At 54.7% G+C, this 14,956-nt stretch overlaps 1 protein-coding gene across 5 annotated transcripts in view; it reads left to right on the forward strand.

Annotated features, from left to right (window-relative positions):
* Positions 1-14,956, forward strand: part of LOC122478453 (liprin-alpha-1-like) — a 33,419-nt gene that overhangs the window by 11,558 nt on the left and 6,905 nt on the right. For all 5 annotated transcript variants that reach the window (XM_043572050.1, XM_043572051.1, XM_043572052.1 and 2 more), the window contains 5 exons: positions 1,195-1,278; positions 3,241-3,366; positions 6,246-6,325; positions 9,449-9,596; positions 14,295-14,446. In XM_043572050.1, coding sequence (XP_043427985.1) covers positions 1,195-1,278; positions 3,241-3,366; positions 6,246-6,325; positions 9,449-9,596; positions 14,295-14,446 — 590 coding nt within the window. The remainder of the gene's footprint in view (positions 1-1,194; positions 1,279-3,240; positions 3,367-6,245; positions 6,326-9,448; positions 9,597-14,294; positions 14,447-14,956) is intronic.

A 14,956-nucleotide genomic window follows, 5' to 3' on the forward strand; every position in this document is an offset into this window, starting at 1 on the left:
CTCAGGGTCATGAGTCTGAGCTCCCCGTTGGGTGTAGAGCTTACCGAAGGAAAAAAAAACAAAAAAGCATAGAATTTTTCTGAGAAATGAGAAAATGCTATCCTCTTTTAAACACAATTGTTTTTATTTAAAAAATTCTTAAATGTTCATTTATTTGAGACAGACAGAGCGAGCATGGGCACGTACATGAGCAGGGGAGGGGAAGAAAGAAGGAGATAGAATGCCAAGAAGGCTCCATGCTATCAGTACAGAGCCTGACACAGGGCTCGAACGCCCAAACCTTGAGTTCATGACCTGAGCTGAAGCCAAGAGTCAGAATCCGACTGACTGAGCCACCCAGACACCCCTGTAAGAAATAAATCTTTAAGGAATTCACTCGGAGGTTCCACAAATAGAGTTGAGGAAGGTGCCAGACACAGTCCCTGCCCTCCCAGTTCTCACAGCACTCACCACCCACAGAGGAAGGCAGCAGTTGAAGAGGTAGTTTCCAGACATGATGTAGTCGGTGCTGGGATCGAGTGATGCACACAGGACGAGGGAGCACATGACTGGGCAGCCAGTCCGTCCTTCCGGACCCGGGGCTGAGGGAACCTGTAGCAGGGAGCCTGTCGGTGCTTCTGTGTCACCGGTTCCAGTGCAGTGAGGGTCCCAGTGGGAAGGGGGTGGGGTCGTCATGGGATGCTGACCCTCAAGGCTGCCATCAAGTCGGGCAGGCGGCATTGGGCGCCCACAGGCCCAGGCTCCAACAGAGCCTCTCCTCCTTTGTGATCTGCATGTCAAGTCTCCGTTTCCTTTCTCTCCTGTCCTCTCTCCTGTCTTGGTCAGCCACGTAGCAGAACCCTTTGTCTTTGGACACTCTGCTGCTGAGGAAGCTCAACTATGGGAAGTAACTTCCCAGCTTAGGAAGGCAGCACGCCTGTTTGCTCTTTCTGCTTGCTGCTTCCTCCTGTCCGTGCTGAGTGGACAGGGGTGTCTCCCGGGGGACGAGGCACCGTCCAAGGATCCGGGAGCCGGGGTGGGGATGAGACCGTTGCCTACCCCCGGTCACCAGCAAGGAAGCCCACTGTTTCCCACTGGCACGCATGAGGCCTGTAGGGACTGTGAGCAGGCAGAAGGCCGCTCACAGCATGTCGTGCGTAGGCACAGCGTGTGTTGTGGGGCAGCCCGCTCTTCTGACCCCGCTGTCGCCCACAGGCCGAGCAGAGGCGTGGCAACATCGAGGAAAGGCTGCGCCAGATGGAGGCCCAGCTGGAGGAAAAGAACCAAGAACTGCAGCGGGTACGTGTCCGGGCGGAGCAGCCGCGCACCTGGCAGTGATTGAGGATGAGGCGCAGGCTGGGGGTGTGGGGGTAGGGAGTGGTCCCTTGTTTCCCACTTCTCCCCACGTGGACGCCAGGCCCCTTCTCGATCCCATCAGGGGTACAGTGGACTCTTGTGCGAGTTGGATGCTAGTGAACACTCCTAGCCTGTGGACAATGTTCTCTGGACGCTGGGGCCCCGTAGGTAGTGCCGCCTAGGGTTGGAGGCACCTGCACAGCCCACCGTGCCCACCAGCTCATTAGCAGCTACTCATGGTTGACGTGGGACCTCGTGGGTGTCCCTTGGCCAAAGCGGAGGTACTGGCCTGGGGTACGGCAGCCTAGAGGAGGGGTCTCCTTCCTTAGGACATGACACCGAGGTCCTGAAATCAGGTCATGGGCCTGACCTTGGTCTCCACATCCTGAATTTGTATTTGAGATGTAAAGGCACAGGTCAGGGTTGATGTTCCTAAGAAGAGGAATAGCGTAATCGAGCCTTGATGAAAGGGAGGCCCCTATCCCTTGAATCCCCTGAGATTTTTCCCTGTGGGAGCTGGTCAGATGTCAACATGAAACACCCAGGAGACAGAGCAGGCAGCAGCCTCCCCAACTTGGGACGTCCATCCAAGGCCATCGGGTTTCACCAGAAAACTCAAAACCCTCACCCTTAACTTACACCAGAAGCTCGTGTGCTTGGCCCTCAGGGTCAGAGAATAAAACATGAGTTTCCGCGGAGTGAAGCTTCTGATGCCAGCGTGACGGCTCGGGTTGGCCGACCCCAGCCCGCCATGACACATGCACACAAGCGAGCACAACCAGACGCTAGCCTCTTGGGCCGAGAATTCGACCTCACCTACTTAGAGAAGCACTTCATTGCCTTTAGGACTGTATGGTAGTTTGGAGGGACAGGTGTTGAGATAAGGATTCTATTATAACTGAGACAATTGCAAGGACACTTTTAAGCTGCTTTGCTTGAAAAATACTTGGGTGCTGATCCCTTCTTGTGGGGTGGACAGGGACTTTTCCAAGTGATGGCCGTTGCTGCGTGTGAGGTGTGGTGGTCGTGCTTTCTGTTGCCTGCTCCCAAGGAAAGAGGTGCCAGCAGGTGTGGCTTAGAGATGAGGAAGCCCGAGGCTGGAGGGACTGTCCATTGCCTAGCCTGCGGGTGTGTCCTGAGGGTTCTTCCTCCTCCCTGGGCCCCCCGACTGCAGGGCACATGTGTACTCCATACCCCACGGCCCTGCACCCGGCAGGAGCCCCTGAATCCTGCCGGCCTGTCCTCGCCGCTTCTGTTTTGGGTTAATTCAGGATATGCGGTAGAAACAAGTTTTTAAACCATACGATTGATGAGAGTTCTTTAAAACACAGACCCGTGAACTTTGCGGTTACGTTCAGAAATTACTTGAGGTAAATACAAGTTTCCATTACAAAACGTTCAGGAGATGTGTGAATTTCACGAAAAACAGGTGAAAGTCTTTCTCACCACTGAATCTTTCCCAAAGGGGAATTTTTTTCATCTTTCGGTTTTGTCAATGGATTCATTTCTTTCCCCCTGAGGCCAGATCCGAGCTTCTGTTTCCGCCCCGGAATATTCCTCCTCCCGTGTGTAGATCAGCTGATCCCCTTAAGAATATGCTCTTTCCTGCATGTACATCTGCCTCCTGAGCCCATCTGAGAGCTAATAATGAGGACATTCGTGAGGGCCCATGCGTGTTTTGTTTCCCAGAAACAAAGGGACCTGCTAAGTGATGACCCCTGGGAAGCAGGTTCCTGCGTTTCTGTGCCCCGCTAGGTCGGTGCTGGCAGTGACGCACAAGCACGCCAAAGAGTGCCGTGGGAAGGGGCAGCCGAGGATGGCGTGCGTGTGGGTCACACCGCTGGTCATTCGCACGCCTGAGCCGGTGTTCGCACTTTGGCTTGAAGCCTGCGTCTTCTCTTTCAGGTAAGGCAGAGAGAAAAACTGAAGGAAGAGACTAATCAACATCTGTCCAGCACTATTGACAAGCTCCTGTATGAATCGGACAAGCGACTTCATCTAAAAGAGAGAATGGCTGCTGCGGAAGATAAGGTAGGACATGAGAGACAGCGGCTGAGTGCCCCCGTCCTCACAGAGGAGACGCTCACGTTGTGATCCTGAGGAGCAGCGTGGAGCAGAGGCTAACAGCCACTGCAGAAAGTAGAAATGATTCTTTCACGCGGAAAAACTGCAGGCTGTTACCCACTGCCTACGTTAAGTTCCCAGTGTCCTGTCCCTGCCCGACGTATGTGTGCGGGAAGGTGCGTCTCACTGTCTAGAAGAGGAGTATGGTCTGGGGAGGGCCCGAGAGTGAGTATTTTAGGCTTTTCCTAACTGAGACGTAAGGAGTAAGCTAGCTTCATGCTAATCAAAGATGGGCACAGAAACAGCCATAGGCAGTATATAACTAAGGGGAGGGGCCGTGTGCCGATAACCCTTTGTTGATAGGACCCGGCGGTGGCTGGATGTGGTCGGCAGGCCCTCGTTTGCCACCCCTGTGCTGGAACCTTCAGCCTGGTTCTTGTCTGGGGAGCTAATTTCTACCTCTTTTGTCCAGAACGACCGGTAGGAGTGCGCAGTTCTGTCAGGCATTTAACCAGCTGAAAACAGAGTTTCTCCTGTTCCATCTCCTGCCTTCCCTCTTTTCATCTGGGTTGCAAAGAGTCGAAGCCTGGACTCTCACACCATCATAACGGATACACTTGAGGTGTAACGGGAGGGAAGCAGTATCATAGCATCTCTGTGAGAGAAGCTCTGGTGGGGACAGTTGGATGCGGACCTGATACTACCGGTTCTGGTGACACCTGTGTCCCTGTAGATGAGCCCAGAATCTTCCCTAAGATTGGCACTTGGAGACACCAGTGAGCAATGCTAATTACACGACACACTTGTTTTGGGTAAAACCCATTATGAGGTGCGTTATTATACCCCACGTGAGATTCTACCTTGATCACTGGGGCCAGCCTTTCGGTAGAAAGTTGTATGTGAGATTGGAAGTATATGTACGAAACTTAGGTCAGGTTTCCCAAGTGACTGAGGCATCACAGACCCTAAAAGCTAGTACAAACCAGTGTACCTGCTGCAAGTAAACTTAGGAACTTGTCATACTTACAGTCAGACAGTGATCCGTGAAGAAATTGTACATGGACAAAGTATGAGTAAAGGCTGTTACTGCAGTTTCACAGACAGCATTTCACTCTGTGGTCATGTGACCCGGTTCGTTGGTATGGCCATCCGCTCCATGCCTTGTCTGTGGTGCTGCGTTATGGTAAAGAGAAACGTCGGCATGCTCTAGCATGTGGAACGTTTGAAAGAATCAACACTAAAGGACTGTGTGTACCTTTCTCAGAAGACTCTGTTAGGAGAAGTTGGCAATCTGAAAAAACAGTTATAAGAAACGCAACGTGAGAAGGTATTTCCATCTCTCAATCATTCAGTGATCGGTTGAGACTGGAAAGGAGCAGGGGACCTCTGGGGCTCACACTTCCTCCAAGGCGAGCCACCACTGTGCTTTCGAGCGGCCCCACGCTCGCAAGTCTGAATGGCACGCATGTGGCGGAGTTGGAGCCGAGCAGCCTATGGGGTTCAGATTTCTGAGTCCCTTCGGGGGTTCGCTCGAAAGCTAAAATGTTCGCGTAAACCTTTCGTTGAGTGCAGCGTAGCCCAGCAGGAAGGTAACAGGTGACACGGGTGTCATCCCAAGGGTTCTCGAGGCTGCATTTGAAAAGGTCAAACAGGGACGCCTGGGTGGCACAGTCGCTTAAGCGTCCGACTTCAGCCAGGTCACGATCTCGCAGTCTGTGAGTTCGAGCCCCACGTCGGGCTCTGGGCTGATGGCTCAGAGCCTGGAGCCTGTTTCCGATTCTGTGTCTCCCTCTCTCTCTGCTCCTCCCCCATTCATGCTCTGTCTTTCTCTGTCCCAAAAATAAATTAAAAAAAAAAAACGTTGCAATGGTCAAACAGACGGGTGATGTTTAGTTTTCATGCAGCCTGATGCAAGCAACATGTTATTGTATCATGTAAATAGTGTAGACATGAAGGAGCTACTCTACAATGTTTTTCCACATTCAGTCCTTGCAACCCACGGGGCATCTCACAGTTCCATCCCCTGTGGTTGGGACCAGCCCCATTTTGGGCGCTCAGTTAGCCACGTGCGGCGGTGTCTCCGGCCTGGGACGGCACTGCCTAGGGGCTAGTTGTGTGACCGAAGCTCCTCGTCGGTTTGCTCCCTGGTGCTGCGTGTGCAGACGTGAGGCTGGGCTGCAGAGGGTCCACGACGGAGCACGTGCCTATTGCACAGAAGGGCTATTCCCCCACCGCCCAGAAAGTCCTGCTCCTCTCTACATAATTAGGAAGAAGTCCTAGTGGCTCGGTGTTTCTCCTCTGTAACCTTGCTATGCCTGAGACCTAACTGTTCAGTAGGGTTTAGGACGTTCACTTGGTGATCTGGGTGTTTCCTGGAGGACTCTTGGAGAGAATGGTCTTGGGGTTTGTAACTGCTGAATTTACCCATCGTGGTTATGATGGTCAGCATTTCAGCACACTTGATGCTAGTAGTGTTTTCCATTTGTTCTTGAATTCTAATGAACCTACAGTGTTGTATCAGTTTCAAGTAGACAGCATACGGTTTCAACAATTGCACACGTGACTCTTTGCTCGTCACCATCACTGTGGTCACCGTGTGTCACCATACAGAGTCCTTAGGGTATCACGGACCGTATTCCCTGTACTGTGCTTTTCATCCCCGTGACGGCCTTATTTGATATCTGGATGCTGATGCCTCGTAATCACCATCATCTCTTTTGCCCACCGCCCCTACTCTCCTCTCCTCTGGCCACTACCAGTTTGTGCTCTGTGTTGAACGGACTCCTGATGCAAAGACTAGTTAACCTTGCTTGCAGTGAGTGTCCTTGTCATTTGCTGCTTTGCAGGATCACCTTCTACGGAACTTGGAAGCACTGAGGGCCGTATTAAAGCGGGCAAGAGTGAGAGGCTCTTCGCTTCACCACGGGTATGACACTTCCCGGTTCACAGATCTGTTTGAGATGCGGCTGGGGGCGGCTTCCCTCTGTCACCAGTATGACGTGAACCAGCTCATGGTTCCAAAGTAGAACCGTGGGTGTGCTATGGTATGACCCGAACCGGATCAGAGTTACACACAATAACCCTGAGTGTGTTGTAGTCTGACGCGATCCATTTTCCAGGGACCGGCTAACTGATGATGGGGCGGGGCTGGGGGGGACACTGCCCTTCACCGTGCCTAACATGAACCACCTCACAAACACCTATGTTGGCACCTGCTGTGTATCTTCCAGAGGAATCCTTTGGCCGAATGGGCAGAGTGACTGGATGTAGCTCAGGGAGCCGGTAGCTTAGTAGTTGGCAAGAGGGAGAAGTACAACCTCATTCCAGAGGTTAGGTTTGGAATCTCAGGAGACCGGGAGGCATGACAGAGCTCGCAGCCATGGGAGGAGGAGTGGAAGTTAGGGCAAGTTCTGTTCGTGTTTGGGTGGGTTTCTTTGCGGCCTCCCTCCACCGAGTGTGGCAGTGATGGTGTGGGGCTAGGAGGGGTCCAGCGTGCCAGGTTCGGCCCAGCATCCCTGGAAGCTATGGTCCCTTCCGCAACGCCAGTGGGGTCACCATGGGAGTGCACACGTGGCCATGGTTGTGAAGGTCACCTTGACATTGGTGGGGTTAGCGCAGTGCTCGCAGTTTCTTATATGTTTGAAAAGACTGGAGAATGACATGTAATCGCTGTAACTCTGTTGGGACGTTGGTGAGTCGCCTGTGAGGGAGTGGGTCAGCCGGCTTGTGAGCTGCGTCCTGCAGACAGTAATTGTCAGCGAGGTATTAAAAGGTTTGCTTGCTTCTTTGTAGGAAATGGGTACCATGTGAGAGTCATTCTGGTGTGACAGTGCCTCGAGTAGCTGACTGGGCCCCCTTAGGTGCAGGAAGGAGGCTCCTGCTCCAAAGGCAGGCCCACTCAGGCCTCACTGGGGTCTGTGCGGCTGCCGACGGGGGCTCTCGGGAGAGTCGAGGGTGTGCTGTGGCTGTCCTTGTTGAGCCTGCTTGTAGGAGAGAGAAGTCAGTGCAGGTAGAGTCACAAGCGGCCCTCCCTGTCCACGGAACTACTGGTGGCACAGCGAATGTGTGTCCGGAGAGAGAAGCACCCAGGAAGATCCAGGCACAGAGCAGCCTCTTGCTTGGCTGACGGAGATCCTCGCCAGCAAGACACCAGTGTGCTGAGTGTCACCATTCCAGGGCTTGAAGACGGGTATGTGTGAGGAGGCCAAGGGAGCAAACAGTGGATGCGGTGCAGGCCACTCGAGTGCATGTTGGAGTTCTCAAGGGAAGGGGCTGTGCAGGCCCCTGGAGGGTGGCACCCTGGGGCAGTTGCCATAAGAGGGACGTCCACGCCCGTCACCCGCCTGAGGTGAGCTGGCCAAGGAGAAGGATAGAGAGGATCGCAGTGCTCCCGTGGTTGCGGAGGCATTGGCCGCGGTCACAGGTGGCCTTGTGGTCAGAAGACCCCGGGCAGGAGACCGGCTGAGGAACAGGGTCTGTTTGAAGCCATCTCCCAAAGTGCTCTCTCGTGTGGTGGCAGAAGAGAGGCTGCTGGGAGCTGTGTCGCCGTGAGCGGCCAGAGGCCGTGGGGACGAGACTGGGAAGGCGGCAGGCAGGCTGGAAAGCTGAGCCCTCCTGGCACGACCTCATAGCCACGTCTTCTGTTTGTGTCGTCCTCTAGCAAGATGACATGGTCTGGGTTGCAGAGGAAAAGAAAGGTGTCAGACCCACTTCCACACGCAGGCGGGGCAGATGGGAGAGAGCTCTGGGATAGGACTGGGTGCAGGGTGGTGGGGTCGGGAGCCAGGGAGCCTGAGATAGGGTGTCAGAGTCAGGGGACACACGCGAACCTCAGTGGAGCCATGAACCATGCCAGGTCCCATGCGGGGTGGCGTGTGTGGCTCTCCCCGATTGGCGATGTGTCGTGGCCGCACAGCGGTGAAGCTAGACCACCTGAGCTCAGGTGAGCAGTTGTTCTGGGAATGGGGGGACCAGAGGAGGGGAAGGTGGTTGTGGCCAGCGGGCAGTCCCGACTTGGCTGTCTTAGAAGCAATCAGTACCCTGAGGCAGCACGTGTCAATGACGTTTCTTGAAAGGCTGCAGAGAAGAGCTTGAAGCACCACAGAGGAGACGCCCTGTCGTGGTGGCTCTGTCTCCAGGCCACAAGGGGTGACGCCAGGGGCCCCCTCTCTAGTTGATGTGAATCAGATGGGCGTGTTCTGTCTCCCGAGACCATAAGGATTGGTGAAATGGAAGGCAGCCTCTCTTCTTTTCCAGAGAGCAAGGAGCCACTGGACTCCCGTGCAGGGTTCAAGTGTGGAGGGTGAGCCCGTGGCTGAGGCCGGGCACGTGGGCTGGCCGGTGCTCCTTCACAGCTGCTGCCCAGAGCTTCGTGCCCAGAGCCTTTGCTGAGGGGAGCAGCTGACAGCCCAATTAAGTGACTCCACCCTAGGGGCTCGGGGCTCCATGGAACTTTTCTGGAGACTTCTGTGGCCAAGGGGGACATTTGTCTGTTAGTCTAACTGCACAGAGGCCAGAGACGCTTTTGCCTTGGAAACACCGGGCGCATTGCCACCTCCTGTGTACGGGAGCTGCGAGGTGTGGTTCCCGAGGATCCTGCTGCGACTGCCCCTGGGGCGCCCGATAGTGGCTGGTGGAGGAAAACCTGGGGTCACCTGGCATCACAGCAAGGGCCTTGGCACACGTGGGCCGATGGCAGGTGAAGGCCAGAGGGACGTATAGGAGTGCTTTCCGGTCAGTTGGGCAGGAGGTGGTGCAGACACGCAGGACGACAGCTTGACTGGGGGCAGGCGCTGCTCCACCTCGGGGACGTCTGGGCCGCGGGGATGCGTTGCACCTGCTGGGCCCGGGAGACCCTGTCTCCACAGGGCCCGGCTAGCGGGCTTGCACTGGAGCCAGGGGCAAAGACGCCTTCCTTGGAGACCTTTTTCTCTGACCTCATTTTCCCAATGGATGGGTTCTGGCCTGGCTGACAAAGTCCACTTTTCTTTAGATAACAACCTTGGTGTGTGTGTGCGTGTTTGTTTGATTGTTTTCCTCCGTATTTCAGGCGGACGCACGTCGGCAGCATCCCAGCTTCCAGGTTCCGTCTGGCGGACAGCCCCACGGATGCCAGCAGCAGCAGCAGCAGCAGCAGCGCGGTGTTGCGGCGCCACCGGAAAGGCCGTGTGGCCCGTCTGCGACATGAGCCTTCCAAGGCAAGGACCTCCATCCTCTGGGGGCTCTCGTGGGACCCACCTGCCTGCTCCAATGTCTCCTGCCTTTTCCTCTGTCTGTGAGGCTCTTCTGGAACTAAAGGACTGATAGGCTGCTTTCTCTTTTCCCCTTCCCCCATTCTTCTTTTGCTGCCTTAGAATTTACTTTTGAGAGCTTTTGTTCTTTCTTTGTGTAAAGTAGCAATGTGGATTCAGATAGGACCTAGTGTTAAGCACAGCACAATGCAAAGTAGTAAGGGTTTGAAACGCTAACGAAGGTTAAATGAACATGTGTATTCATCCTTAAACAACAAAGAATTCACCTTTGGAGTTTAAGTACTTTTGTCCTTTGTCTCTTCAGCCGCGTATATTTTTATATATTTGTGTAAGTTTTGAGCACCTGTAGTCATGGAACAAGTTTGGTGCAGATATCGTCCCAGAGCTAGGGTGCAGCATGACTGAAAAACCCAGATGAGGGGCGCCGGGTGGCTCAGTCGGTCAAGCGTCCGACTGCTGATTTCTGCTCATGTCACGATCTCTGGGTTTGTGAGATCGAGACCCGGAGCCCCGCAGCCCCGCATGGGGCTCTGCGCTGACCGCGCCTGGAGCCTGCTTGGGATTCTCTCTCTCTCCCTCTCTCTGCTCCTCCCCCACTTGAAATAAAACAAAGAAAACAATAAATAGATAAAAAGTCAGAGGAGAGGCCTGCACCCCTATGTGTGCACAGTGTAGTGAGGGGAGACCAGCAGCGAATGGGAAGTAAAAGGTGATATGTGTGTTAGTTATCTATTTCTGTTTGACAGATGATTGACAAGTCCCTAGATGGGCACCTGTGGATAGCCCCAGAGTGCAAGGGTGGCTCTCTGGGCACTGCCCAGTGTGGCAGTGGAGAGAGAGAGACAGAACTGGCAGAGACCAAGCGGTGAGCTTGGTCTCAGTGAGCCAGGTGCTCAGGGAAAGGGAGCCCGGTGGCCTGGTCGTGCTGGGTGGGGCCAGGCAAGGTGGAGGCCGAGGACCACGGTGGTCTGGTCCAGGAGCCCTTGCGCTAAAGCCCACTCGCCAGAGTTCCAGAGTCTGTGTAGACACAGTAGGGGCAGCTTTCTGGAGGACTTGAACTCTGGTTGGGAGCAGAGACGCAGTGCTAGCTGGAAGGAGACACAGGGTAAAAGTTCTGTGGTTTGTGTTTTGTCATTTTGCTGTTTTGCCCTGGAGCGTCTGTGGTCACTCGTGGCTGGCTCGTGTTGTTTCTCCTGTATCTTCATTTGTCATTAGAGAGTGGGGTTTTGCCCCAATAGTCATAAATTGTCGTTAGCGTATCACTGTATAGTACAGGTGGATACGGGTATGATCCAGATAATAATTTGTAAACGAAGTGTTTCTTCAAAAGAGATAAGGCACTGAGCATAGACGAACGGAAGCTCGATACAGACAGCACGCTTTGCGGTGCCGACACTCGTGTTCAGGACTCCAAATCTCATGGGCTTACTGAGCACAAGTACTGCCTTCTACACTGAAACTCAGGACTCCTACAACGTGAAGCCGGCACCTGCCCCTGAGCCCGTTTTTATCACGTACCTGCCCAGGACACCCTCCTGTAACCAGCACAGTGATTTGTGAGAGGTTGTCAATCAAATTCTAGGTCAGGATTTCACATTCACGTCCAGCAGGGCATTAACAGAGTGGGTTTGTTTGGTGTTATCCAAGGTGTTGCGGGAACTTCGGCATCCCCTAGGGTGATACTGTAAAAGTGTAACTTGGTTTTCAACAAGGAGAACAGTTACAGGAAAGTTTCGAATAGGCACCTGTTAGATGTCTCTGTTCTACAAGATGCCATGTTTTAATAAGTCGTGTATGTTGTAATGGAGTTTTCCATCCCTGAGTGATAATTGGTAGTGTCTCTGGTAAATGTCGAATAACCTATTACATTCAGATGTGTGGTGGAACAAAGTGCTGCTTCCAGGCGTGGTTGTTTCTAAATCTTCTCTCGATTATATCCGTCCTGTTGTTCTCTTTAAAATATGTTTGCCTCGTTTGGTCTTGGAAATTGTAGCTTCCAAGTGTGCAGTAAATCTGATTTCTCTTCCTTTCTTTGCATGCCTCTGTCAGCCTAGTGATGTAAGGAAGCATCGGAGAAAGCGAAAGTGTTTCGTAGTGCAACCTAGCTGTGTTTGTGTGTGGTGTGGGGGAGAGTGCCCGTCTCTTCACAGTGAGCACCACAGCTGGGTAAGGACGAGCGGCTGGCGTGTGCGGGGAAGTACAGGAGCCACTGGGAGCTCGAGCGCGGCGTGCGGTTTCCACGGTACCTGCGACGGCCACCAGAGCTCACCGTTGTCTCTCGTTTGTGTCTTGCTCGCTGCGCTGCGTACTTAGTTCCATGAGACATAGAAGTTTCTAGGAAGAGAAATTACTGAAGCAGAGGCATAGAGTTTCGATTTCGAGATCACCACTTTTGACAGCCGTAGCCAGCAGCATTCAGAGAGCTCTTAGGGTTCGCCACCTGGTGTGTGCAGTGGTTTAGGATCCTGTGACCTGGCCCTCACAGACATCCCCGCGAGCCACAGCTTGTGTGGTTACCCATTTCCAGATGTGCAACCAGAGCCTGAGAGCCTGGGTCCTGTGCATGAGGACACTTTGCAGGGCAAACACTGGCCACGACACCACTCTGCCACGTACCCCACCTTTGCTCGGGCGCCCTTCTCCCATTTACAGTGCCCCTCGCTGGGACAGGCCACCTCCTGTGTCCAGAGGACAATGATGTGGGTGTGCCCATTCTCATGGGGAAGCGCCGTGCCTCGGGACGGAACCCTCGACCAGAGAGTCCGCCTCATAACTGGGATGCCTTGCTCCCTGGACCGGACCCCCATCCCAGACCTTCCCAGCCATGCGCTGACAGGGCCGTGCCTCTGATACAGAGCTGGGCGGCAGCTGGGGGAGCCCCTCCACTGCACAGACGGTGTGTCCGTTCAGTTGAATTCTTGCGTTCAAGTGCCAGTTCGGTCCCTGGTTGTTTTGTGACCGGGGTGTATTCATCACCGTCTTTTTTTCCTGCTTTGGTCTCCTGGTAAGGGAGGACAGCGAAAGGTTCATGGCCCTGGGGGTGTCCACACCCTGCCCCTCGGTGCACGGTCCTCAGAGATCAGGAGCTCACATCGGCGCCGGGGCACAGAGCACGCCCTGCATTCTGCTGGCTCGTGCTGCCTTTTCTTCGGTAGCAAGACTTTCTCAAGGAACAGAGGGTCGTGTGATGAACACCCAGGCAGGACGGCCTGCTCCCGCAGCTCACTGATGGCTACTTGGAGGGCTCTTTGGAGGTTTTGGGGGATGAAGTCTAGGTGTACGGGCAGTGGGCGTCAGGTCCATGCAGACAGGGCCAGCACGGGCGTTGCACTTCCCAGCCTGGCGGGAGCCTCCCGTTTTGGTTGAGACTGAAATGGCCCATAGGCACAAGTCTGGCAGGACCCAGTGCTGGGCGGGGGCCTGTGTGTGGACTGCGCTGTGACACAGGGGAGGGTGTGCTCCCGGAACCCTCCGTCTCTGCTCACCTCATAGCCTGGTCGCTAGTGTGGCTCCCTGTCCTGTTCCCTTTTGGGTTTGTTTTCTCCATATCCTTGCTTCCACCTGGGTATGAAACCTACTTGTGTTGAGCCAGTCTGACCCTGTTTGGTTTTATGTGGATAATTTGTAGCCTGTTAAGGTAGCCTTTTGTTGTCTGATGATTGTCAGGAAATCAGGAGAGGAGGCAGGTGTTTTGGAGCTGTTGGTTAAGCTTGTGTCTTCCCTGAGCTCAGCTCCACTTGGTGCTGACCGCCATGGGTGTCCCGAGCCCCATGCAGCTTCGGAGGCCCTGGTACAAACCCAGTTGGCTGTGCCTGTCTCACCAGTCCTACACGTGTGTCTCGTGAGATCCGGCCCTGCCTCACCACCAGGACCTGTCAAGGGTCGTAACGCTGGCGGGTCCGTGGCCCCACGGTCCTTTCCAGGGCCCACAGCCACATAGCCGCAGACCCACAGCCTGTCACACAAGGAAAAATGGAGTCTGAAGGGGTTCATTTGTCGTGACGGCAGCCAAGGGACGCTGTGTCTCCACCGTGTCGAGCAGACTGTCTGTAAGCTGCAGATGAGTCCATCAGTTTGTAACATCAACCGAAATGTCCCCGAGAAGCAGAAGTCAGACCCGAGTGTGGGGTCAGGGGGTTGGGTGCCTTGTCACTTTACACACGTCCCCGTAGATTCCAGCCTTGCATCGCCACCAGAGGTGACAGTGGATTAGGCCACAAGCTCGCTCCACTTCCCCCAAACAAAGAGCTTTGGACAATCGTGCATGGGAGGGCTCCGTGCTCACCAGGGTTTGCCCTGAATGGCGTCAGGAAACAAACACCTTCCTTCTCAGCTGGCCGTGGTGTATGGTGACATGGTTTGGGTCTCCGCCTCTACCTTCTGTGGCCGGGCTCCTGGTGGTGCGAGGTCCTGGGAGGGTACACCCCTCGGTGCAGATGGGCTGGGGGTCTCAGTGGGCCCACTGCCCGGACGCGAATCCACCCTTTCGCCTGGCGTTAGGCCGATCCTAGGAAGTCGTTTTGGACGCTGCACAAAGCACAGCTCATAGCTTTTCAAATGAGTTGCTGGCTGTGATTTCAGGGCTGTGTGCTCCTCTGTCTGGGTGCACGGTGAACTCATGTCACTCTCCTCTCCACCCCACAGTTGCTGCCTTTGGAGGAAGAGTCACAAGATAGCACGGCAAGGACACGATGTGTACCGTCAGCTCCTTCTTCCCAGAGGTCCCTGAGCTTGGACAGGCTGCAGCAAGGGGCACTGCACAAGGCCAGCCACGAGGACATCAGGGACGCCACAAAGTAAGGGGCACAGGCATCGTAGGAGACATGCCTGTGCGCTGGTTTTCAGCTCTGAGAAACCTTTGATCTCTACATGGGGGAGAAAGGGTCGGAACAGCGATTCCAAAGAGAGGCCAATGAACCGAGTTTACGTGCACGTCATTCTTGGGATACCTGCCTGGGTGCCCTGGGTGTGGCCAGCAGAGCAAAAGGCAGGGGGAAAAGACCAGAGTCTTGTGATGCTGGTGGCTGTAGGGCAGCCTCGTTTGCTCAGATCCTACGCACCAGCCGTCCTGAGACCTCCCTTTTCCTCCCGGGGGATCCTGGGTGACATGCTCCCTAGGGCTCCTCCCCTGGGCCGCACTGTGCCCTGTGGGGCTGTCAGGAGCCATGCTCTCTTCCCCCCACCCCCACCAGGCAGCTCCAGCAGCCTCTCTGTTCCTCGCACCACGTCCTGGGGTGGCTCAGGTGTGCATGTCCTCCGTGCTCCCGGGTCACGGCCAGGGTGGGGTGCCGAGCGTTCTCAACCCA

This window comes from Prionailurus bengalensis, unplaced genomic scaffold, assembly GCF_016509475.1.
Source record: "Prionailurus bengalensis isolate Pbe53 unplaced genomic scaffold, Fcat_Pben_1.1_paternal_pri Un_scaffold_66, whole genome shotgun sequence".
NCBI classification, from domain to species: domain Eukaryota; kingdom Metazoa; phylum Chordata; class Mammalia; order Carnivora; family Felidae; genus Prionailurus; species Prionailurus bengalensis.